The sequence below is a fragment of the Podarcis liolepis genome, assembly GCF_965112155.1.
Source record: "Podarcis liolepis genome assembly, chromosome: 3".
NCBI classification, from domain to species: Eukaryota; Metazoa; Chordata; class Lepidosauria; order Squamata; family Lacertidae; genus Podarcis; species Podarcis liolepis.
In genome coordinates this window covers 110,375,709-110,402,889 of record NC_139557.1, presented here as the reverse complement: position 1 = coordinate 110,402,889, position 27,181 = coordinate 110,375,709, and the positions used below count along the sequence as shown (strand labels likewise).

The 27,181-nt window shown below is 44.1% G+C and overlaps 1 protein-coding gene across 48 annotated transcripts in view; it reads left to right on the top strand.

Moving 5' to 3' along the window:
- Positions 1-27,181, top strand: part of NRXN1 (neurexin 1) — a 1,011,196-nt gene that overhangs the window by 464,708 nt on the left and 519,307 nt on the right. For 26 of the 48 annotated variants that reach the window (XM_083494082.1, XM_083494067.1, XM_083494053.1 and 23 more), the window contains 3 exons: positions 4,315-4,698; positions 14,018-14,221; positions 17,489-17,515. In XM_083494082.1, the coding sequence (XP_083350208.1) occupies positions 4,315-4,698; positions 14,018-14,221; positions 17,489-17,515 (615 nt within the window). The remainder of the gene's footprint in view (positions 1-4,314; positions 4,699-14,017; positions 14,222-17,488; positions 17,516-27,181) is intronic. The other 22 variants (XM_083494081.1, XM_083494078.1, XM_083494072.1 and 19 more) reach the window with 1 other exon arrangement.

Sequence of the window (27,181 nt, the reverse complement as noted above, 5' to 3'; positions counted from 1 at the left end):
CATGTTGGAGGATATACAGTGGTGGACAAGGCCACAGATTAAAGTAGGTGGAGTGAGCCATGTGAATGTTACCTTCATGCAGTGAAGCTACTTTTGACACACATTTCTCTCTAACATCCATCCAAGCAATCAAGGACTATTACTAGAGTTGAAGGACACATTCCAGACAGGCAAAAAAACTCTCAAGGAAGGTGCCATGAGGGAAGGCAGGGCCCGTGAAGGATGTGGCATAGCAATAGGGTTCCCCATCTTTAGTTTAAACCAGGGCTAGTCAACCTTTTTATACCTGCCACCCACTAATGCATCTTTCTTGATGGTAAAATTTTCTTACCAGTGCTTAATGGATGGAGGATTCAGCTTTTGCCATAAAACCCCCTACCGCCCACCTAGAATCCTGAATCCTGAATCGCCCACTAGTTGACAACCCCTGGTTTAGACCATGCAGGTTTGCTAGATCTGTGCTGAGAGGATTATGGGTTTGAATCCCATGGGATCTTTCATAGAGGGGAAACAGATCCTGTTCAGAAGGAAAGCCACTGCATAGCAGAATGTTTACTCTGTCAGGTCCAGTTCCTGGGCATCTTAAGGTTTTTTCCTCCCTGAAAACTGTAGTATATTTTTGTGTTCTGCAGTCCGCAGCATGCACAATATGTTGTGGGAAAGGCTGCTTTGTTTTCATTTTATCTCTCTGCGCTTTCTTAGCAACATATATAAAAAGCAGATGTTACATGAGTGCAAAATGTACAGCATTCCCCAGGGAGTGTGTGAAAAAGTTGCATATAAGAACATACAAAGAACATATATGGTTCAGGCCATATGGACAGTGTGTGGATCAACGGTAAATTAGATCAGATTGTGAGGGTTTGATTAGTTGCTTGTGCGTGAAAACGTGCTCCCTCAGAGTTTGTGCGACCCCACAAACCTCCGTGTGTGACGGAGCTCCTCAGACATGTCTGCTCTAGTCACTAGTAGAGTCCGACAGTGGCTGTCTGCGGAAGCGTTTCCAGCAAAGAAGTTCCTTAACGGAAACGCGTCTCCTGGACTCACGGCGTGACAGTTTCCTGCGAGGTGTGGGTCTCCCTATGGCAGACTCCGATACCTCCCCACTGTTCTCGCTGGAAGCCTCCCTGAGCCCTCCCTCCTGCTCGCATTCCCTCAGAGACCCACTCCTCCCCCTGCTGGTCCCTGCTTCAGCAGTTGAGTCTCTTTCATCCTGCCTGAGTCCCTCCACCACCTGATGCTCTGATGGCAGTTCCCTGACACAGATGCTCCACCTGGCACTGCATGTTTCATAACATCAAAGGTTAAACATCCCTGTTTAAACACTGGAAGAAAATATTTAATTGGATGTACTTGTGAAGGAAAACCATGCTTCTGAAAACCAAGGATATCTAAGACCTTCTGCCTGCCCTTTACATTTCCCTCTCCTTTGTAAATAATGCTGATCTGTCATAGTCTGCTGGCAAGAAGCTGAGTCGCCAATTCAGAGTTAATTAAAATGTGAAACCTGGGACTCTAGAATTATATGATTTAATGTTTTGCAGTGGCAGCTTGGCAGGTTGCAGGACCTTAGAACTGAGCTTTGTGGTGCTTTGGCTTAGCAGAATGATAGGAACAAAAGAAGACCCTGCTGGATCAGACCAGTGGTCCGTCTCACAGTGGCCAGCCAAGATGCCTGTGGCAAACACAAGAGCAGGACCTGAACACAAGAGCACTCTTTCTACTTGTGAATCCTAGCAACTGGTGCTCAGAAGCATATTGCCTCCAGCAGTGGGTGTCGAACCTAACCACTGTTGCTAGTAGCAGCTGATAGCCCTGTTTTTAGTAATTTGTGATCTAATCTTGGGTCTTGTGAGGTCTTGCAAACATATTTGGTTCTAGTACAGGCAGGAAGCCATGCTTTTAGGAAGCATGCTTTAACTGGCTCCCAACATTGTTTAAACTGTGCACATGATAAGCAAAGTGTGGATGTGGTTTAAAATTTTGATGTCTTTTTTATATTTTTAATCTGTTGTCATGTGTGCCTAGTCTGTAGGATGAGCAGGCAGGGTTATAAATTTTAAATGAAAGGAGCCAAAAGGCAATCGAAAGCAAAGACTGTCCGTCCACCAGTGCCTTATAGCTGAACCATGCAATATTGATCATAGTGTACCCCCAAGCACAGAACAGATGCATTATGGAAATGTGCTTACACAGAGCAGATGAATACCCAGTCTTGCGTGTATGTTAGTGTTTATTTAATATTTACACTGTTTTCAAGCTGTGCTTTACATGTGGCGATCAGCCATTCCCTTTCTTGCTGCTCTGTTGGCCTGGCCTGGCCTGGCCTGGCCTGCTCTCAAGGATCCCACGATTGGGCAAAGGGGCAGGATGGGGATAGGGAGCAAGACAGGCTAGTGGTTGCAGCACCATGGACAGCTACAAGCAAGCAACTCAGGGTAAACTGAACGCTTTATGCATCTGACACCATGTTGCACCTCCCAGGGTCAGGCTCTTCTCACATCCCCTTTTGAGAAACTGGTCAGTGGACTTCCCATTTCTGAGAGTTCTTCCAGGTGTGTTACCTGCAAAATTGCCAGGTTGGCATGAGGGTGCAGGCATTAACAACAGGTAGGATGGCAGTGTTGTGTGGTGTGTAGTGGCAGAAGCATCAGAGTGGCTGTGCTGCCATGTACCACAATGCTCCAAGCTTTCCACACCTCCACCTCTTCCTCTCGGGCAATGACCTGAAGTGTTGTGATGCCAAGGGGACAATGGAGCCCTACACAGCTGCTACTAGATGCAGGTGCCTGGTGTAGAAGGATCGGGCTCATCAGTGGGTATGGGCTCCACAGGTCCTGCCTTGGGTGTCCCAGGCTTAAAGAGACCCTGGTGGGCAGGGCTTGGACTGCCGCCGGGTAGTCCTCTGATGCTTCGGGACTTAAATCTGCTATAATGGACTTGTTATGGGCAGACCCACCACCCAAGATGCAAATGGTGGCTAATGGATTCAGAGTCTTCTCCACAGTGAAACATTCTTTGGAAGAACCTCTCCTAGAGAGGTCAGGTTAATCCTTTTCCTCTCTGTGCACAGGAGGAGGGTGAAAACCTCCTTGGCTCGCTTGAAATGTATATCAGTTACCCTTGTTTTATATATGCAGTTGTACCCTTCTATGTGTTGGGAAAAAGCACCAAGGCAAAAGCCAGCTCCAGATGGCTGGAATGCAAAACAGGATGTTGTGGTTTCTCACTGTACTGTTGGAGAAAAGGTGGAGCTTATTCTCTGTACTGAGCACCGGATGTTAGCTCAGAGTGTCATCTGACCTGTGCTGGAAGTACAGGGGAGGAGTTGTGACTCTTCTGATGGAGACTGAAGGGTGCAGTCACATTTCTATGTACTGTTGAGTGACAGGAATAAAACATGTAGAAAGGACTCCTGTCTGTCTCATTTCTCCTCCCTGGGAGAATGCAGGGAGGGAGAGAGAAGCAGAGAAGCAGAGGGTGTGTTCTTCTCACGACTAATGAGAAGAATCGCCGGGTTTGTTTACCTAGCCTGCCGAGGTCGCAGACGGACGGTAAGCACAGTATCTCGCTCAATTGCCTCGGGGGAGGCCAGGTACCTCTGCCTGTGAGCTGAAGATACTAACATAGTGCCACTGCTGTTTTCGCAGGTTGTAGGGCAGGGTTGGACTCGATGGCCCTTGTGGTCTATTCCAACTCTATGATTCTATGATTCTAGGGGTGTGCAAGAAACCCTTTTTATTTTATTTTTCTACTTTTTAAAGAGTTCCATTTGTTTCGTTTCCATTTCTTGAAATTGCATTCACACATTCAGTCATTAGTTGATTGATATTCCCCGATCCATCGATTGAAGCAGGAGACTCAGCCATTCCTCTGTGTGTTATTTTTCCCAAAGAAATGGCATGGAGTGTAAAGGCATGGTATCACCACTCTGGATCATCAGATATGCCCAATTTCAGGTCTAGTTTTATAAGCAAACAAACGTGAACGGGAAAACTTTATACAATGCATTCATCTTTAATGCAAATTCCTTTTAATTGATTGCTATAACGATGAATTAAGAAGGCTCCATTTTTTTCCATATGTGAGTTCTTTTGAAAAGTGTGCAGTGTTATTAAACCTTTTTTTATTTTCTTGTAATCATTGTTCCTTCTGTGATTAAAAGTCATGTTGGGAGCATGGCTCTGTCCTAAAAGTGGGATATAAATGCAATTAATGAAGGGATAGAAGAAGGTTGTTAGTGAAAGTTGTGCGTTTTTTTTCTCCATTGATGAGGGGGGGAAACTGAACACCTTGTGTTTTATTCCTAAACAGGTACCATTTCCGTCAACACTATGCGCACGCCATATACTGCACCTGGAGAGAGTGAGATCTTGGACCTAGACGACGACTTGTACCTTGGAGGCTTGCCGGAAAACAAAGCAGGCCTCGTCTTTCCAACAGAGGTCTGGACAGCGCTTCTCAATTATGGTTATGTGGGCTGCATTCGGGACCTGTTTATCGATGGCCAAAGCAAAGACATCCGCCAAATGGCAGAAATCCAGAGCACCTCTGGGGTGAAACCCTCGTGTTCGAGAGAAACAGCAAAGCCGTGCTTGAGTAATCCCTGCAGGAACAGTGGAGCTTGCAGGGACGGCTGGAATAGATACGTCTGTGATTGTTCCGGTACAGGCTATCTGGGCAGATCGTGTGAGAGAGGTAGGCCCATTCATTGACCTATTTGGTTAGAACAGGGATTCCCTTTTCCTTCACAGACAACATCAAAACTGCTGAGGGTCTTGATACTGATTGGCAGGTGATGTAGCAGCAGCTACCACTACTGTGTTGTGTTGTGAAGGCTAATGTTAAGGGAATGGGTGGGAAGGCCCTGGTTTACATCTCAGAGAACCAACATGCATAACAGGGTTTGGCAACCTTCTCCAGCCCAGTGGGCACGTTTGGAATGTTGAGGATGCCATGGGTGCCAGTCACACAATGGCTGCTCTGGGGGAATGGCATAATGACTGCCACAGCTCAAAACACAGAAAAAGAGGCTGCACAATAGTTCGGTCACTTCTTTCACCTGATCAGATACGTAGCAAGGTCAGGTGGTACCCGGCACAATTTATTTTTTTGTCACACCCTCCCCACACACATCAACAGCTCAGGGTAGGCTTGGAAGAGACACCACACAGGATTCTTAGGGTGTGTGCACTTTAAATGGGTTCATAGCCTGAAGTGACGGACATGAGGCAGGAGTTGATAATGCAGGTGAGCTGCGCACAGGTGAGCTGCAAGCAAGCTGCCAGCCAGCTCTGTGGAGGCTCCTTTTATTGACACAAATATGCAAACCCAGGCAGATACATTTTGGGCTGTGACCTTTACACATCTTCCTATCCCGAGATCGTGGGGTGGTACAAACTTATTTTGGCACCTGTTTCCACTGCGTCATTTTCCCCTTGCACAGTGTATGATGAAGGAGACAAAAGGTCTCAGAGACAAAGGTTACAGACAGGGCACCGCAGACTACTGAGACCGCAAAAGGTTAGACAGAGGGCACGATGTTCAAACAGCTGCGGCTTTGTCTGTGAGGGGGAGTGTGCCCCGCACCCCAAGGTCAGTCCTCCCTCCAGACCCAGCAATCATCCCTACAGCAGCCAAAGAAAGGCAGAGATGCAGCAACACCCTATACACGCCCCATTTGCTGGGTTGCATGTGATCTCTTTGGAGACCTTGCCCAGCGCCGGAAGGAACTCCCTGTCTCCGGTGCAATGGAGTCTCTGGGAATACGAAGGCCGTGGCCCCCGCTCTCCCATTTCCCTGCCCACCTGCCCAAGCCCCTTCTTGCTGCCTTACTCCATGCTGCCACCTTCTGTTCCCACGGCAAAACAAAACCAACTCATCCTCTTCCTTCGTCTTTCTTTCTCAACCACATCTAAAGTACTGATCCAGCCCGGATCCACTCACTGCGTCCTGGAGAGTGTGCGCCTCTGGATGCAAAATAAGTTCCGGAATCAAGGGCTTTTTTTCCCTCTCCTGGGGATCTGTTGTCTCTCTTTGCTGTGGCTCTGTCCCTATAGGAAGCTCAACCTTGCCAGGCTAAGCTGAAAGGATTTCAGAGAGCAAACTCCTTCCCTCTCCCAAGTTAGGAGTTGGGGACCAACTGGTCATCCAACAGTCAAGAAGCATGATTTGTGGCAACCCCAAAGACTTCTCCACCAACAAAGCCTTTTCAACCAACCAGTGCAGCCCTTGTGAAAGGGTGGAGTTAGCTGCATGGGTGCACAGAGTGGTGGCCATGCCATGCACCCAGGGCAGCAGGGCAAGCTATGCATGGTGCCACCCTCACCACACCCCTTCCTACGCCCCTGCACCTGATCCATGAGTAAAAGGCACTTACATCAACCTTCACCATGCTGGCTGGCAGTCGCCCACAGAGAGAAGCTCTTCTGTGCTCAGAACAGATAGGAAAGTGGGTGCCCAATCCTGGCATTTTGTGAAATGTGGGCATATTTACAGGAATGTGTTCGGTGTATGAGCAGCTGAGCCGGTACAAATAGGAGATGAGCAGGAAGAAGAAATAGCCTCTCACATACTGTGGATTTTTTTGAGGGAATCTTTGCTTAGACCTTTCATGGGCACCATAGGAGCAGGCAGAGCGGAACCCACAATTATTATTATTATTCTTTTCTGGCGATGACTCATGGCCAAGTAAGATTGTCTTCCATGAACATGATCTTAGCACTGAGTCCGTAAGTGACTGTGGAGGCCAATTCTGAATCCACACCTCCTTCCACAGTGGGGACATTGGTTTCCGGGCGGGAGTTGATCACTGTGAGGGATTGCCAAACATGCCTTCCTCTTAGCACATTTCTCTTTTTTGTCCTGAGTTTGAGCATCTTCAAAGTCCATGAGGCCTTTGGTAAAGGTTGTTCTCCAACTGGAGCACTCACAGACCAGTGTTTCCCAGTTGTCGGTGTTTAGACTATACTGTTTAAGATTTGCCTTGAGAGAGTCTTTAAACCTCTTTTGCTGCCCACCAGCATGGTGCTTTCCATTTTTAAGTTTGGACTAGGGTAGTTGTTTTGGAAGAGGATAATCAGGCATCCGAACAACTTGACCAATCCAACGAAGTTGATGTTGGAACCCACAAGTACCATGTTGGTGACCCCTGGCAGAATGACTAAGAAACTGAGGAATGAATCAGAACGTTCAATTTCATTCTTTTCTGACCCTTTCCCCACATCCTACAATATCCTTTTGGAGGTGAGGGGACCAAAACTATACACAACAATCCAAATATGGTCACACCACACATTTGTGGTGTGATTGCAATATCAGCAGTTTTAATTTTAGTCCCTCAACAAAAGCTTTGTCAAAACAACAATAACCCACCTTCCTTATAAGCTTAGCACTAGTTAAGACCGAGCTTTCCATTTGTGCTGCTGTAAATGAAACATTATTCTGCGAAGGGAGTCCTTGTTTCTTATTTTAGAAGATGCAAGCCTTTGGCAGAAATCAAGTTATTTTTGATGCCTCCAGATTGTTCCTATTACTGGTGGACTGCGGCTGGCAGAGGGGGCCTAACTAGACTGTCAGATGAATTACAAAACTCTTCAGTTAAATATGCATGGTGTACCACCCTGTGGCAAAATCCTGCTATTACATATGGGACATTTTTCCTCCTCGCTGCTCCCCTCCCCATCCGCTTAAAGAGTGCAGCATTATGAAAAGAGAAAGAGAAGGAGGGAGAGATAGAAACCTACAGTTTTCAAAATAAAAAAGAACTAGGGAATATTTTTACATATTCCAGCCACTGGAGAAAGGAACTAGCATATGCAAATCTACTATAAAAAAATCCACAAACCCCACCACCATTCTCTGCAAGTTTAATAGCATGCTTCAGCAAAAGGATTTGCAGTAAGTATCTTTGACAGGGCATGGAATTTCTTTCTGTTTACGTTGTTTGTCATCCCTCACAACGTATGGTTTGGGCATTTCCCCCAATATAATTTTCTGGAACACAGACCCTCCTCTGCTGGGACCGATACTAATATGATGTACTCACAGTGTTATCTGGCTGCTTGTCCTACAGAAATCAGTTGTGTGTTTATTCAGCTTCTGGAGTATTATACGCTACCCAAGGGTTTTTCCCTATCTTGGGGGGTGGGGAGGGAAAGGAACAGCTTTTCAAAGCATTGCTTCGCCTCCTTCCAGTAATAGTTGAATCCCAAACGGTCATGCATTAATATGATTACAGCGTTTGGGATTCCGTAAGCTACAGCAAAGGCAGTGCTTGCCACACAGAACTATTATTGCTCCTGCCCATGTGCGGTTGCTGATAAAACATTCTCGTTTGCCAGTAGACACGACAATTAAAATGTTGTTCGTGCCATTCAAAAAGGAAGCATTTTTTTGGGGGGGGGGTGGAAAGAAAATATGTTCACATCAGCAAGCAGAGCCACTTCAGGGAGCATGTGGGGTGTGGGGGACTATGCTGGTTTGAATCACAAATTTTAGAACAATGTAGCTAAGAACTAGGGTCTGAAATAGTTTGTCAGGTAGTGCAGGATGGAGATAGCACAACGCGGAGCACTCAAGATGCTGTTGGACTCCAATTCCCATTGTACCTGACTGTTGGCCATAACAGCTGCTGGGAGCTGTAGCTCAAGAGCATTTTATAGATTCGTGGAATTGTAGGGTTGGAAGGGACCACAAGAGTCATCTAGTCCAACCCCCTGCAATGCAGGAATCTTTTGCCCAACATAGGGCTTGAACCCACAGCCCTGAGATTAGGAGCCTCATGCTCTTCGAACTGAGTGTCACCCGTTTAGAAGGTGACACCTTGGCAACTCCTGATTTAGGGAGAACTACAGTAGATGGTGATTGGGATGCAGGTGGCGCTGTGGGTTAAACCATAGAGCCTAGGGCTTGCAGATCAGAAGGTCAATGGTTTGAATCCCTGTGATGGGGTAAGCTCCTGTTGCTCGGTCCCTGCTCCTGCCAACCTAGCAGTTTGAAAGCACATCAAAGTGCAAGTAGATAAATAGGTACCACTCTGGCGGGAAGGTTAACGGCGTTTCCATGTGCTGCTCTGGTTTGCCGGAAGTGGCTTAGTCATGCTGGCCACATGACCTGGAAATTGTACACCGGCTCCCAAGGCCAATAAAGCGAGATGAGTGCCGCAACCCCAGAGTTGTCTGCGACTGGACCTAATGGTCAGGGGTTCCTTTACCTTTACCTTTACAGTAGATGGTAGCCAGTGCTCATATTTGAAATACAGCCAGTTGCGTGCATCAGAACCTATTCCAGCATTCTGTTCCCAACACTGGCCTGATGTTCCAAGAAGGGATGAAGGCAATAGTAGTGCCAAATCCGCCAATCGAAGCGGCCAAGTGGAAACATTTGGGGTAAGATGACCTTGTAGGTAAACTGGTCTCAAGTTGTGAAGGGCTTTATTAATTAAAGTTATTCATTTTTAAAAAAAAAGAATGAAACAAAGATAAAGTCAAAGCAACTTACAAAAAATTAAAAGCCAAGTTACAGGGAACCAGGCAGAGGGCGTTCTCAGTAGTGGCACCCGCCCTGTGGAACGCCCTCCCACCAGATGTCAAAGAGAACTACTACTACCAGATTTTTAGAAGACATCTGAAGGCAGCCCTGTTTAGGGAAGCTTTTAATGTTTAATATTTTGTTGGAAGCCGCCCAGAGTGGCTGGGGAAGCCCAGCCAGATGGGCGGGGTATAAATAAATTATTATTATTATTATTATTATTATTATTAAGCAGCTTGAAACTAAAACAAAACAGAAAATATCCATGTACAAATAAAAGGCGGTCTGACACATCCTACCCACTAAAGGAGACTGCAGGATCTGAAACACCACAAGTAAAAGGCCAAAAGCCTGAAAATGATTTTATTTTTTTTAATGGCCTGGCACCTAAAAGTAGGCATTGGTGGCACCTGGTGTGCTTCCCTGGGGAGAGCATTGCATAAGTGAGGAGCCACCACTGAAAAGGCCTGTTCTGTGCACCTCCTTTGGAGAGAGCACACAGAGAAGGATGTCAGATGAGGAACACTGGGTTTGGGTGAGTTAATGTGGGGAGAGATGATGTGTGAGGCATTGGGGTTCTGAGCCGCAAATGCAACCTTTAAACACCGAGGCCCAATTTAGTCACCGTAACTTTCCCGCCTGTGATTTCATTTCAGCTGAAATGAAATACAGGAAATGAAATGTGTGTTCATTCTCACACTCATTTGCTCATGACCCGAAGTGGTGCCACAGGGATCTCCCCCTTTTCAAAGATTCAACTCTCAGATTGCTCTCTCCTTCGTTTTTAATGGAAATGGGGAAGGAGCTAGCATTCCTTCATCGTACAAGAATACAAGGAGCGTGAAATAGCAAAGAGTTGGGGTGGGGGGGTTTATGTCTCATAGTTCTGTATCTTTGGGGTCACTCATGCCCCCAAATTCATTGGTGGGTTGAATAGCAGCAGTGTCACCCTATGCACAACTATTCAGAAATTAGTCCCATTGAGATCAGTGGAGCTTTCTTCCAGGAAAACATGAACAGGATTGCAGGCTTAATAGTCTTTGAACCTGAAGTGTTCCATGCTTATTTTGCCACTGTAAGCCGGAGCTGATTATGCTAAAAGTAAAAAACATCAGGATAATCGCTGGATGGGTTTAATTTGTTTGTGGGAGCTGTAGCAGATGGCAGGACAGATGTCATGGCAATATAATTTGGCTTTTCTCTTTGATTTTTATTGGGGCTTGTGGTACGTGATTGCCTTTCGGCAGTGCCTTTTGCAGGTGTATGTTTTCAGCCAGGCAACAACAACAACACCGAAAAAGATAAATGTGCAAGATGACATTTATCAACAGAAATTATATTGGGGGGGGGGTGGCGGAGATGCTAGGATGCATGATTTTTCAGGGTTGCATTTACTGTCAGTAAGCAGAGATGCTCAGGGGTGGGGGTTATTGGGGTTTTTTTTGTTTTGATTATGTATTTTGTGGTTTTATATTCTGATTTTATCCTGTAAACCGCCCTGAGACCTGTGGGCATAGAGCAGTATATAATAGTAGTAGTAGTAGTAGTAGTAGTAGTAGTAATAATAATAATAATAATAATAATAATAATAATAATAATAATAAATACTATTCCAGCTAAGAATATAAAGTCCAAAAGTTTTAAGCTGGACCACTTAGTTATATTTCAGCAAGTTAAAAATAATAATAATTGATTAAAGGTATTGCATATTAACACTCGCCATCTGTAACGGAGCGCATTACTTCCGGGTTTCACTGCTCGCGCAAAATGACATCACGTGCATGTGCGGCAGCTGCAAAACGTGACCCGCGCATGCACAGACGCACCATCGCATCTTGCGTTCCATTTGGAATGTGAACGGGGTTCCGGAATGGCTCCCGTTCGCATCTCAAGGTACCACTGTACTGGCACTTTTTTTGTTCTTTTCCAAATGTTAAAAGTGTGGCACTTTCTGTAACAGCTTCATGGGGAGTACCAGCACTCCCCCCCCCCCCTGCAAAAAAGCACTGATTAAGTCAACGTACACAAACTCTTCTGGGTAATCTTAAAGTGTTAAACTGGGTAGTAGAAAGTGCATTATATTGTTAGTAAGCAAAAACAATCATTCATTGTTGCGACAGACTGTGATTATGTTTTGCTTCCCATTTCCCATTGGACAATAGCCTTATTATTATTAAAACATGCCGTCATCAATTAAAGCTGATCCCAAAGCTTTAGGAGGCAACCCCCACTGCACAAAATTAGATCTCAGTAGGGGCCTGCAAAAGCTTGTTGCCGGCCAAGCTCAATGCAATCCAGCACCCATAGGAAGCTGCCTTATCCTGAGTTAGTTCATTGCTCCATCTAGCTTAGTTTTGTCCGCACTGGCTGGCAGTGACTCTCAAGGATTTCAGGCAGGATTCTTTGCACAAGGGAGTGGACATGGAACGTTTTGCTTGCAAAACAGATGCTGTCCCGCTGAGCTATGGCCCTTCCCCTTGTGTGTGTTCCAAGGGGCCTGACGTGACAAACTTTGCAAAGCAGCAAAACCAGGAGGGTTTTTTGTGTGTGTGTGAGAGAGAGAACCTGTTGGGTCATCCTGGCCAATTGGTGAGTTTAATGTTGTGCAGAAACACACTGGGGAATACAGTGGTACCTCGGGTTAAGTACTTAATTCATTCCAGAGGCCCGTACTTAACTTGAAACTGTTCTTAACCTGAAGCACCACTTTAGCTAATGGGGCCTCCCGCTGCCGCCGTGCCACTGGAGCACGATTTCTGTTCTCATCCTGAAGCAAAGTTCTTAACCTGAAGCACTGTTTCTGGGTTAGCAGAGTCTGTAACCTGAAGCATATATAACCTGAAGTGTATGTAACCCGAGGTACCACTGTAACAGGATTGTGGGTATTGCTTGTTTATGTTCTCCCATGCACTAGCAATAAATTTCTCCATTTCACACCAACTGCTGGATAACCCCTTTATTATTTACTTTTCAGAGGGACCGCCCTAAAATTTATTGTCCTGGCTCTCTCCCCCTGCCCCCTCCTGCAGCCCCCTAGATACAGCTGCCCCCTGGTGTTGTTTAATAAAGCCATTTCCTCTCTGTGCACGGTTGCATTCCCTGCGCAGAAACGATAGTATAATTCCTTGCCCTAGAGGCCGTGATTCTGCTTAATGAGCAGCGTATTATGAAGCATTTCTTCCAGTTGTTTGGAGCATAAACTTCTGCTCCAGCGGTGTTTAGTGTATACCAGTCTCCTTGGAACAGTAACCAGACTGCAGGGGAGGGCAGAAAAAAAGGGGGGGGGGATGCTTCTAATGTACATTCCACAATAGGCAACCCAATCAGAAGAGATGCTACCCCAAGAAATAAATGTTCAGAAGTCTAACGATTGCTGCACCAAAATGCCCCACATGTATTGTATCTGACGAAGTGTGCATGCACACGAAAGCTCACACCAATAACAAACTTAGTTGGTCTCTAAGGTGCTACTGGAATGATTTTTATTATTATTATGTATTGTGTTGCCCCAGCTTCAGTGGCCATACTGGGATACAATACCTGTCCTACAAGGGACGCGAGTGGCACTGTGGTCTAAACGTCTGAGCCTCTTGGGCTTGCCAATTGGAAGATAGGCGGTTTGAATCCCCACAACAGAGTGAGCACCTGCTGCTCTGTCCTAGCTCCTGCCAACCTAGCAGTTCGAAAGCATATCCAGTGCAAGTAGATAAATAGGTACCACTGTAGTGGGGAAGGTAAACGGTGTGTCTGTGCACTCTGGTTTCCATCACGGTGTTTAGTCATGCTGGTGTTTAGTCATGCTGGGTTTAGTCATGCTGGCCACCTGACCCAGAAAGCTGTCTGTAGACAAATGCCGGCTCCCTTGGCCTGAAAGTGAGATGAGCACCGCAATCCCATAGTTGCCTTTGACTGGACTTAACCGTCCAGGGGTCCTTTACCTTTACCTTACTTGTCCTACCCCAGGCTTCCTCAACCTTGGCCCTCTAGATGTTTTTGGCTTACAACTCCCATGATCCCTAGCTAGCAGGACCAGTGGTCAGGGATGATGGGAACTGTAGTCTCAAAACATTTGGAGGGCCAAGGTTGAGGAAGCCTGTCCTACACTATAAGATGCAATGTGGTACAGTGTTCGTCTTGGGCAGCAGGGGCTATTGTGTATATAGTTTTCACTCAGGTCCACTAAAGTTAATTTAGGCAGGAAACCCTGGGGTGTTGTTACAATGTTGGCAGCCGGCTGCCTATAAAAGCAGGTCGGCTGAGCTGTTTGCAGTTCAGTTCAGTTCCAGCTTACTATAAAGAACCACTTGGAGAAATCTCTGTCATCTGCTATGTCCACTCACAACTTAATACCTCAGGTGCCAAAATGTCTTGGGCTGGCCCTGCTTGACTCAGCAGTTTTTTTGACGATGCGACTCATGGCATTCGCTTGCATGCAGAAACACAAGCTTGTAATTCCTTCACAATCTTCCCTCTTGTCCGTTTTCAGAGGCAACTGTTTTAAGCTACGACGGAAGCATGTTTATGAAAATACAACTCCCCGTGGTGATGCACACCGAGGCAGAAGACGTGTCCTTGCGGTTCAGGTCTCAGAGAGCTTACGGCATTCTAATGGCCACCACTTCGAGGGAATCTGCTGACACACTGCGTTTGGAACTGGATGCAGGACGAGTTAAGCTAACAGTCAACCTAGGTAACGTCCCTCCCGGACTCCCACCCTGAAGTTAACATCTCAAACATCCTTTTTTGGTGTGCGTCTTTGCCTGCAAACATCTATTCAACAGCCTGTTGGCCACTGAAAAATCAAATGAAACAGAAATATATATATGCAGTTCTCATGCATATACATATATTTGCAACATGCATAAGTTCATTATTCTTTGAGTTTAATTTCATCTTTACACACTCCACCATAACCCACCATTATTAATTCTGAACCGCAGTCTGTTCTAAAAAGAGAAGACCACCAGCATTAGCATGCAACCTATTTTTATTTTGTTAGCATCTTACCCAACAAGGTGGGTTTCTCAGCCCAGGATTTCCCATATTGCTGCGTTACACAAATAAATCCTAGTTCGAAACACATGCCCCTGGGTGCTGGGGAAGCTCTGTTGATGTGTCTGCATTGTACATGCAAGCTTCATGCACAATGTTTCATGCAGCTTCTGTGAAGCACAGGATTTGGGTACCCAGAGAGTCAGTTCTTCTGATGGCAAGGGGGTGCAGGGTGGCAACTGGGGAAAGCTCCCTGGCCTCAGCCAGGCAGTCCACTCACACAAGCAGTTTAAAGTCAGAGCTGCCATTCTGTGCTCATGTACATTTGGGGCTCTAAGGCTGTGTACACACTCCGGTTGACTCTGCATCCAATGTGTTCACACTGCTGGTTTGTGAAGCCGTGTACACCTGGTGTTAGCCACAATTCACACCTGCCCTGTAGTTTCTTGAGAAGTACTGTGTTTTGATTAGCTTTTCCCCACCCCAGACCTGCTTTAATCCAATTTGAGAACAGAAGGAATGCAAAGATCTCCACGCCCTTTTTACAAGCTGGTGTGGAACTGGATAGTGAACTTTCAACAACAGCCTAGCTGTGTGTGCCAGGTTGATCAGGCCTGAGACACACAGCCTGGGAATCTTTCTTTGCAAAAGGAAATGCCAGGATGAACAACCCACACAGAACTACCCACAAGCTGGGGGGGGGTCTACCTTTACAAGAGACTGTAGCCTTATACCAATATGACACAGCTTCAGATTTTTCTATTCCTTCTGAAAAGAAGCTCTAGAAAGGCAAAATTGAGTTATTAGCACACTAGCCCTAATCTCTCTCTCTCTCTCTCTCTCTCTCACACACACACACACACATACATACACACACACACACACAGAGAGAGAGAGAGAGAGAGAGAGAGAGAGAGAGAGAGAGAGGAGTGGGGAAATACACACACAAAAAGAGGATCCTGGAGTCAACGCACAACGAGCAACTTCCAAACACATCTGGCCGTAATGATGTGTACAGTGTCTTGCAAATGTGATTTGAAGCTCAGCTATAGGGAAAACAAACTTGCTGCATTTTAAGCCGGTAATGTGTGCACAGCCCAAAATCACACTGTTGTCCTGAACAGTTTGCTCATGCGAACTGAGTTTGCCCCAACATATAATCAGAACCTACTCTGTTAAAAACCAGCAAGCTATTTAGCCCTTTCCAGTATGTTGTACTTGATTTTGGCTTAATGTGTTAGAACACATAAAATATACGCAAGGAAGAAAAATCTGATTGCAGGCCACATTTTTGTTTATTTCTGGTCTTCTCTATAGAGCAGCCTGGCATTACATACTTTCAAATCCATCTCCCTCCCTCCTTTGATTTGATTTGATTTTTTTTAGAACTCCCCCCGCTACAACTTCATAGTGATCTTGTGTGTGTGTGTCACAAATAACACGACCCTTCAATGCCCAAAGTCTGCGGCCCTCAGCAAACAGCCATGTGAACACAAACCACATAAGCTCTCCTGCAGAAATAATATCATGCTTTCCTAGGTTTTTTTATAGCATTTAGAAATAATTGATCGTTGCTTTATTCACCGAGGAACCAAATGCAAGTTTACCAGAAGGACTTCCTTTTTTTGTTTGTGAGAGAGATTATTTTCAGGACTTTTTGTACAGCGTTAAAAACAGAACAAAACAAAACCCTTCCCTTCGGTGTGATTTCGCTTTTAAATTGCGAAAGTTGGCAGGGCAGAGTGATATATTCAAAATCCATTTCTTTTGTATAGGAATGCAAGATAATTGAATTTTGATTATATTAATTCGATTCTGCAATAGGGAGATCAAACAAGGACACTTTTCTTTAGCTTCAGATAGAGCCCTCTAGTGACATTTTGGAGTTCCTGCAAGCCGATGCATTATTTTAATAGTCTTGATGGTTGTAGGATAGTGGCCAGGAGAGGGCTCTTTTAAGAAAGCTTTCTGTAGACAGAGGCATGTAGGTGATGTGCCTTGGCTGTTTGCCACCACTTTTCTGATGCGGTTGACGACACATGACAAACTCAGCTACATGGAAACAAAATCTAGGTTGTTATTTTTTTAAGAAATAAAAGCAATAATATTGATGATCCTCAAAGACCATGTAGAGGGACAAATGAGTATGCTGCTAATTTGAGAAGGGTGTTTCAATTTGCCCGTACAAAGTGCACATTTCCCTTACATTATGAATAAAATAAAAGCATTGCCCCGCCTGTTATTCACCACAAAGGCGGAAATAAATTTGCTAACGCTCACAAGCGAGAAGATGTCGAAAAGCATCCTCTCAAAAGTCAAAGAGCAAATTATAATATTGCTTCGCGATAATCTATTAAAATAAGAGATTTCTAGAGGAGATGGCGAAGTCACTTTTCCTATGTTTACTCAACGACTTCAGTAAAAGCGAAGGGTATTTCCAAGGATTGAGAGACCATCTAAGGTGGTTGGAATATTACAATTACAATTTTAAGCTTTTAAAGTTGCATCCTCCTTTGAGGCATTAACTGTGATCCAGAATGTGTGATTATTGGCTTGGCTTGTACTATTCCCCATTGTGACGGAGCACTTTTATTATTTTTTAAATTAAAATTGAGAAGATTAATCTGTTCTTTCATATATGGGGGAGAAAGTGGCAGCCAGCTTAAATCCAGTATCTGGACCAGTTTCTCCACAAGCCTTTATTCCCCACTTAGATTTGTCACCATGTAGCTTTGTTTGAAATTGGCCATATTTTTTTTATCCTCTATTTCTACTCACTTCTATTTATAAAGTTTTTTATCACCATATATCTGCGTTCTATGGCAATACCGAAAGAATCTGAACACGCAGTGGCCATGTTTGCATGTGTCTGTCCCCGGAAGGGTGGACTGTGATTTTATTGGATGTCTGCAGCTATTACTTTGAAGGATAAATTTTCATTTCTCATCTATTCTTCCCCATCTAGACTGTATCAGGATTAACTGTAATTCCAGTAAGTGCCTATTCAAAATTTTTAAACTTATTGTTCCTCCATTTATGCAATATTCACAAACTTTAGATTAAGACATGGTGTGCATCCTTTTTTTGTTTTTGTTTGCATACTTAAAATGACTTGCATTTGAAAAAGATGTAGCAAATTCCATGGGTGTGAAAAGAAATCATCGCACATGGCTTGCCTTACCTGCCCTAGAGTTGCGTTGTCCCCATTCCCACCCACCCCCTGAAATTTCAGACCAAACATCTAAGACGTTTCAAGGACAGTTTAAAGAATCAGGCATGGAAATGCCACAGAGTCTTCTGTCATCTGCAGAGCATCCTTCAATTTCCCTAAAAGTCAAAGCAGTTGTGGAAGTTTTGCCCCTGTGTTCCAGTAAGACTAAATATGTCTTGTATGTGAGGAAAGGATGACTGTACACCCCTAATATTTCTCAATTACTGAGGAATTATCTGCCTTCTTGGGGTTTTTTTAAAAAAGAATTATATTGAAATTTTCTCAAACAAATTAGAAACACATAATAAAAAACAACACAACACACACAACAGAACTTGATTGTGAATGTAGTCCTCTTTCCACTGGAGCCAACTCCAGGAGGCTGTGGGTGCTGGGTGCCCACAAAGTCAATGGCAAATTTGAAGCCCTTGGTCACGGGCACCCACAATATTTGGTACAAGATGGCACCTATGTCTGGTTCTGCTTGTTGTTGTGCTGTGGGAGGATTATAGAGGCCACAATCATAGAGAAGAAACAGCAATCTAGAAGGCCAAAGGAAGTACTTCATACATTTTAAAGGTATCTTCACTCACCCTTTCTTCCCTGGCATCGGCGGCAGCACCTTTTTGTGGCTCTCCTCAGATGCCAAAATGTCTTGGGCTGGCCCTGTCAGTCCCACTTCTTTTTCCAGTCAGAAGTTACGATTGCTCCGTAAGTCTGCAGTCTTGTACACTGGGAGTAAATTCCGCTGAGCTCAGTGGAACTTACTTCCAAGTGGATATGTATTGGATTGCACTGTACACGGGTCCGCCCCCCCAAGCCCTCCAAATATATACATATTGAAATGAACTTTCACAGTGTGATATATCAAAATCTGTTTATGCAGTGTTCAACTGAAGGAATGGGTTCCCAAAACCTGAAACCTGACTGTGTAGTCAGTCTGAAACGGACCCCAAAATCCACATTTTTCCTCCTCCAAGGGAGCATTTCTAAAATGCATAAACTTGAGCTTTTGAGTCAATGTATAAACAGAAAGCCAGCTGTATAAACAAGTGCTCAAAGTGCTCTCCTTTATCAGTCCGTGACGGCAATGGATGGCCTTGGCTGTTCCAGTGGAGCAGGGATGGCACTCTGTCTATCTTATCTTACATCCTGACCACACTCTGATGCACAGACTTAGTCTGGGAACGGCGCCAGGAGTTGGTGACCTCTTGCTCCAAGATAAGGCGGTCCTGCCCTCTGGAGCAACAGAGGGCAAGCCTGTCCCATCTTCTTCTAGACACACCTTCAGATATTTGAAGACAGCATTAATTCCCTGCTTAACCGTCTCTTCCTCAGGCTAGGCTTTCAGCCGTTCCTCACAGGCCATGCTTTTTGGATCCCTCATTATCCCGATGTGCTTGTGGGAGAATAATGCACCCACTGAGCTCCATGTATGGAAGACAGCCGCCTTCTCTTTCTATGGCATGGCATGCTCTACTTCTGCCATGGGAAATCCAAGGAATATTATCTTGATCATTGGATAGAATATAAGAACCCCTGCCCACATATGTATCTCCTTGGAAGATTTTTGCCTCTGCTACCACTTGCAATGTTTTTCCCCACATTATTCTTCCATTGTTGATATTCTTACAAACCAAGAGTTGAACTCCCTGCTCCAAATAAAGAGGGTGTGCAGTCGATGATATTTTTTATGTCCCGCAAGATTATATTTGTGTGATGGCTTCTTTTACACACTAAATATATAAGATCTCTTAGACTGAATTGGTTTTTTTCCTATGTGTCTTACATCATGCTTGATAAATTTTTAACCTTTCTGATATTATTTGGATTAAGATGCTATGTTCTGAAAGAGGATTGTGGACTGTGATTTTATTTTGAGTCTGTGGACCTCCCAAACTTTCTATAGTAAGTACAGTACATTCTAGTTTTCCTTTTGTGGTGGGCAGAGGTGTGGGGAGAGAGTGTTAAATGTCGCAGACGTTGTGGGACAAAAATAGCTATCATGCCCTTGTTTTAAGCCAAGTGACTGAGGCATGATTGAGTCAAAGCTAAATGCTTCTTTTCCCCATTGATTTCTGTGGGAGAGACTTAAATATAACCTTAGCTCTCCCATGGAAGGTAAGTGGGCTCAGAAGTAGTTAACTTTGGCTGGAACATGTTTTGAATTTCCATTCAGGAAACCTACTGCTATTCAATTCCAGTTCACTGCAATGGTGCTTACTTGCTGCATTTGACAGCAGGCGAACATTTGATGGATTACTGCCAAAAACATCATTCTCTTTGGGTTTTCTAGTTTCAGGTTGGTTGGTTGGTTTGGAAACACTTGGAATGTGAGATTACTTGTTTGCAGCGCAAAGCAACAACAACAAAATGTGCGCCTTTCATCCAGTTGCCTTCTTTCGGTGAGGCAAACTGAATTACAGGTCTTTCTGTATGTGATACAACAAAATAGAAACTAGAGTGGAGAAAAATAGCTAACGGGAACAGAAGTATCATTATTAATTATCATCATCGAAATATTGACCGTAGTTCTCAATCTCAAGCATTCTTGTAGTTCACATTCAAATATAACATATGCATTGTATAAAAAGTATGTTTAATATTTTCCAAAGCACAGAATTACATCGTGACAATTTAAATAGTGATATACCAAGAAGGTGGAAAATGCTATTTAAATCAGAAATTGCCCTCCCACAAGAAAGGTTTCAAAATTTGTGTCAGAATCGTAGTCATTCAAGAGAAAAAGAGCATATTGTATATATATATATATATATATATATATATATATATATATATATATATATAAAAATACGTCTCTGGCATTGCAAACAAACTTCAATGCAAGTGTAAAGTCACAGGTATAACAAAAAGCAACAGTTCACCACAAGCACAATAAATGACTTTTGTTATTGCTGAGAAGTGCATTTGTTCTGTGGAGCTAATGGCAGGTGGTATAGGAGACTTAGATTTCCTATGGAATACCCATAATGCCTTTCTATGAGCAAAAAAAAAAAAACTGTGGAGAAGAACACCAGTAATATGAGTTACATCCAGCAAAGTCATATAGAAGAAGAAGAAGAAGAGTTTGGATTTGATATCCCGCCTTTCACTCCCCTTCAGGAGTCTCAAAGCGGCTCACATTCTCCTTTCCCTTCCTCCCCCACAACAAACACTCTGTGAGGTGAGTGGGGCTGAGAGACTTCAAAGAAGTGTGACTGGCCCAAGGTCACCCAGCAGCTGCATGTGGAGGAGCGGAGACACGAACCCGGTTTCCCAGATTACGTGACTACTGCTCTTAACCACTACACCACACTGGCTCTCAGTGTTAGACCCATTGAAAACATATACTGAGTTAGACCCATTGAAAACAACAGACTTCAGCTGTGTTTACTTTCAATGGCTTTATTCTGAATATGACTTAGCTGGGGAACTTTTTGACCACCAACTGTTGGTGAACTACAACTTCCAGCAGTCCTAGCAAGTATGGACAATTGCCAGGGATGATGGGAATTGTATTTCAGCAAATCCTAGAGAGCTATATGTTCCCCGCACCTGACTTAGTAGCATACAGCACTTGCTTAAGAGCTGAAACTTAAGTGGCAAAGTGCTTTCATGTTCTGTGTGCGCTACGTGAATGATTCTCTTCATTTATGGAATGAGGATGCTAGGAATCAGTAGGCCTGGTAGGTGTGCAACAAGCATGTTAACTCTACACGCACATTGGCCATTCATCTGTTAACTGCATGTAAGGTGGGGAGAATAAAAAATAATGTTTCGATGGTGTGTTTTAGTCATGGCTGCTATGGCAGTTGTGTCTTTTCTCGTCCCACGATTGGGGCACTGAGTCAAAAGGGGAATGTAAGTAAGTTGCAGTTAAGTTAGCTACATGATCTGAGTAAAACTTTGAAACTGTTAACGTGAGTCCCTAGACAAAAAGCAAGCTAAGGGACAGGGTTGGTTTTCATGTAGTGGTCTCTCTTTTGCCACACCTTCATTTCAGACTCCTTTGCAGTTTCTTCTTTCCATGTTTTGATAGAAGCAAATCATTATAAACAGGAGCTGAAATGATTGTTTGCAAATATTCGAAATCCACCCCGAATTTGAAATGGTTTAAATTCAGAATTAAAATCATTTTACCTCAGAACTCTCCGACGTCTCTTAAATGTTTTCATTTTAGCAGGCATCAAAAACTGTCAGCTGTCAAATAATATAAAATACCAAATGCCATTGCATTTTATCTCCAGTATGCTGTCACATGCTAAATATCATTTTGTTTGTACTGTCAGGCATCAAATACTGTTATCAAATGTACTAGTATGACAAGTGGTGATAGCAAATCTCCAGTGAATATTTAGGGAAATATTGTAAGAATATCTACAGACCGTTTGAGATAAGTATACATACAGAATTCTGGTGAATGCATTTATTTCAGCTCCACCATAGATTTCCTCTTATGATAAAACCACACTAACTTTCTGCTTCAGTTAAGTATGTTGAGTTGTAGGTAAGCAATGCATACTTAGGAATCTACAATTTCAGTGACCAGGTATCACTCAAGCATTATTAAAGACAGGAAACAAATCTACTGTCAATGACTTCCCTGGTCATGTAAACACTGCCACCAGTTGTCAAGAAGGCGTAAATAATTATGGCCATTTCCAGCACCAAATGATGGAGTTTTGTTGTGAATACACCAAAGTCATTCATAGCATTCCCAACATTGGTCCTTCCAGCAAACTCCATGTTCCTGTAGCTTAGGGACACCCAGATAAAACTACAGGTACCAAGATGGAAGTGGCTACATGGGATCACCTGGAACATGGCTGAACAGTGAAACTGCCATTGAAAGAGAATTAACAGAAGGAACAGCAAGACTGGACCAGAGTGTGTCATGGAGATTCCAGCGGGTAATGTATCAGCCAATGGAATAAAATGCAATGCAAACATTTGCTCCTACACTGTGGCTGTTAGGTTGGTTTTCCTTCACTATATCCATGCCTATCACATTGTATGCAATAATTCTGTGAAAATGCTTTCCAGCTATAAAAGGAACTGGAAAGCCACGTTGGAGAATACAGCTGAATGTCTTTACCGTTGCCAATTTATTTACATACCACATTTTTCCACAAGTAAATCTGTGCTCAAAGTGGTTCACAAAATAATAATAATAGTATCAAAGTCTAAATACTGTAATTCAATGACAATGCATAATCAAACATACAGTATCAGTGCAACGTAACACTGGAAACAGACAATGACTCAACCATTTACAGTTCATTTAACATATATAAACATTTAAGTAAGCCCACAACCTATAAACAGATCAAGACAAAGTATCCATTAAGCAACTCCCTTATGAAGGCTCCTAGGACAACCCAGGGCAAGGCAGGTGACACCAAACATCTCCTGATGGCAACCACAGAATCTCTTCCACCTCTTTTCTGGAAACAGCTCCCTTGTCATAAGATGATAGGAGAACAAATACGGCAAAGGAAGAAATTTGAGAAAGGAATACAGTCTTTTGTTGCTGTTGTTATGCAAGGCCAATTTGTACTACAGGCCTTAAAACACATACGCTGCCGTGTTCTCCTCCCTTTTAACAATCTACCTTTGAACTGAGGCATGACTCAGTGCCAGATGTTGTTCCCTTGACTGGCCTTCTGCACATGTAGCCAAGGTGGCTCACGACATCCGCCCACCTCTTCCTCTGTGCAACAAACCTCTTTGTTTCCTTTCCGTTCTCCAGTCACTTCCTTCCCTGCGGACAGCAGTACTCAAGCGACCCATGTGTTCGTTACTCTCCTTTACAGCTACCTTTCTTTAATGGGACTTGAAATGGAGCAATACTTAATGGGTTGTACTTGAAGATTGCACTTTCAATTAAAAAGCGCACACAGGCAGATATTTTGCCTATTATCCCACTTCCTCTGGCTCTCGCTGACTGAAAAGCTCTCTTCCATAATTGTCAGGTCTCAGTAGGCCTCAGCTGATACTGAGAGATATTTTTTGCATCCACTTTGCTGCTTTCCCCTCTTCATTATTGGATCTGTTTTTGTTTTTTAGTAGGCACTTTTGGGTGATGGAAGGAAGCATTGCATGTTTTCCTTTTCATTCGTTATGCTTCCGTTCATATGTGCTCGATGTGTATGTCAGCACTGTGTCTCTTCTAATGGTGGGCATTCTCTTTAGGCCACTAATTTGAGTGCTTCCTGCAGCGTTGCAGGACTTTCTGCAGTTCCTCTGCTTCTTGCACTACTGGAATAATACTATGTGTTTCTCTCAAGTGGCTCAAGGCTTCTGAAGCTGGCTTGTTAGAACTTAAAGGGGCCACTAGTATGGAGTGCCCATTCTTAGTTGTGAGAGATTAATGGTGTGTAGCAAGGCATTTTGATATATATCACTGTCATGAAACTGAGAGTCTATTTTCTATACGACAGCCAAGCTTTTCAACTTTTGTGCTACTTTTAAAGTGACAAATGGCCAGCAATAAATGTCAAACTCTGATCTTTCACTTTTTGCGTTGTTTGGAATGTGATCTTATCTACATGTAAGCACAGCCGTGTCAGTCCGAAAAGGCCACTGCTAAAATGTCATTATGAGAAACCCTAAATCAGTCTCCCAGGTGGCTTAATTTAGAGATTGGTTATAATGACATGTTCTGTCCCCTTCTGAATGCAGTGGTTGATTTCAGCTGAGGTTTCGGAGAAGTTAAACAAGAAGGTCTTCCAGGTTGCAGCCAGGAGATTCTCTCCATACCTTTATGCTATTGCTCTTATATTTTTATCTCACCTTTCCTTCAGGGAGACCATCCCATCATCAGAAATGCCAGTTGAGACTGACAGTGATACCAAGATACCCAGTGAGTGTGATGGTTGAGAGGGGAGTCAAAACTAGGTCTTGCCAAACCAAAACTAGCACTCGCTCCATCTTAGTTTGGCTACTGAAGCAGAAGACAAGCTGCATCTTCTGTTGCCCTTCCTTTCATGCCTCCTCCATGCTGCGTGACACACCTGAAGTTCTGCCCTCTACAAAAGTAAGCAAGGAAGGGAAGGCCCCAAAACAGGTGCAGGAACTTTACTTGGGTGAGTAGGGGATTACCCAGGGCCTAACCAATGGAGGGAGCCACATCAACATTGATCAACAGTACCAGATGTCAGTGTTTGAAATTACTGGACCCGTTTCTTCACTTTCAAGACTGTAGCAGTGATCAGTGGAAGTGTTTCCCCAAGAGTGCTTTCAGTGCTTTGAGTCTGCTCCATGCTCCGTTTCCTAGATTGCTGAGAGGGCCTGCATGCTTAATCAACTGTTATTGACTCACTAGCAGAAGATACCCAGCTCAGGAATTCTAAGTAACCAAAACTTGCTGAGATTTATAAATGGATAATGCCATTTGTTTGTTTCCTTCCAAATCGGTACAGTTTGGAATGGCTCAGCCATTCCATGCAGAATTTGGTTATTGTCTTGCTTCACATGTCATAGCTCCCCAATTGCAGCCCAGTTGCAGCTGGTCATATGGTCTAGGGCTAGGCAGTGGCCGTGGCGACAGGGCACTGGGAAGGCGCTGTGAGGAGGCCTGATTCGCTCATATGGCATGCCCCTTTGCAAGTGCCTTGCAATTTTCACTTGCAAGAATTTCTGCAATCCTCAGGCCGCCCAAGCAGTTTCCACCTCTATTATCTTATTGGCAAATGCTAGGGAAAGATAAGTGGATGGAAGATCAAACACGCAGTTCAGACGCAACACATTTCTCAGCTTGCATCTCTGAGAGAGGCAGAAACTTAATAAAGACCATTCATCTCCCTGATATCTCAAGCTTTCGGTAATGCACTGGGCACATAAGAGACTGCCATCCATTCTCCTGCGGAAACTGCAAAATCTCATTTGATGATCAAATTGACTAATGCATTATCCATGTGTTATCCTTATAGGATTTACTGCATGGATTGGGCAGAATAAAAGTATCTGCCCCCCCCCCCCAGTAAATAAAAAGCCTCAGAATGCAGCAAATTATGTTACATGCTTGGTTGGTAGATATGGGCAGCTTACAGGCCTTAACTATATTCAAAAGCTGCAGTTTTGATTTTCCTGTTGTGTCTGATATAAGCGTAAAAGATCATATCGTTAAAACCAGCTCCGGTTCATGCAAGCTACAAGTTCAGATCTTGCTTACCACTGCTCAGATATTGGTATCAAAGTAAGAGAACAGAAGGAAGGGGATGCCAACCAAATTCAAAGATCAGTAGATTTCTCTCATTATTTTTTTTGCCAGAAACACGGTCATAAAATCTCTGGGTAAAGGTAAAGGGACCCCTGACCATTAGGTCCAGTCGTGACTGACTCTGGGGTTGCGGCGCTCATCTCACTTTATTGGCCGAGGGAGCCGGCGTACAGCTTCTGGGTCATGTGGCCAGCATGACTAAGCCGCTTCTGGCAAACCAGAGCAGCACACAGAAACGCCGGGGCGGTCCCTATTTATCTACTTGCACTTTTGACGTGCTTTCGAACTGCTAGGTTGGCAGGAGCAGGGACTGAGCAATGGGAGCTCACCCCGTCGTGGGGATTCGAACCGCCGACCTTCTGATTGGCAAGTCCTAGGCTCTGTGGTTTAACCCACAGTGCCACCCACAGTGCCATCTCTACTCGGGTATAAAAAACCATCTGTAGCTCAGTGGCAGAGCATCTGCTTTGCCTGCCAAAGGGCCCGGGTTCAGTCTCCAACATCTCCAGATTCTACCTGAAGCTCCTTGGGAGTCACAGCTAGTCAATGTAAAGAATTCAGTCTGATTCAGTATGCGGCAACTGTTTATGTTCCTATGCTCCCATGCATAGTTTTATTCTGCTGGTGTATGCGGAATGCATTTTCAAGATGGCACAGAAGCAAGAATGAATGGTTCAGGGAAAGCAACAATTACTATCTAGACACCCAAAGGTGAAGAACATTTAACATTTAGCAGGAGATGCTGCTTTCTTACAAAATGGAATAGGAATGAGGTGGAAACCCAAGCACACCTGTTCAAATTGTTAGCTTGATCATCAAACCATACCATAGTCAGCCTGATGCAAGCCCTTCTTCTTCTTCTTTTTCTTCTTCTTCCGTCATCTCACAGCTCTATGTGGGATGCTACCACACTCCCAACATCCAAAGCTCAAAAATATTTCAACCTTGTAGAAATGGATGGAAAAATAGTTATTGGTGTACCCCAAGAAAGATGGCAGAATCCTGACATGCAGCCCATCTGTTTGTTTGTTTGTTTGTTTTATTTTGATGGAAGCCACCCAGAGTGGCTGGGGTAACCCAGTCAGATGGGCGGAATATAAATAAGAACATTCTTATTCTTATTCTCTAGTGCAGAGCTTTCCAAACTGTGTGTCGCGACATGCTGGTGTGTTGGCTGCAACGTTTGGGTGTGTCACACAAATGCTGCAAGTTTGCTAGTAAAACTG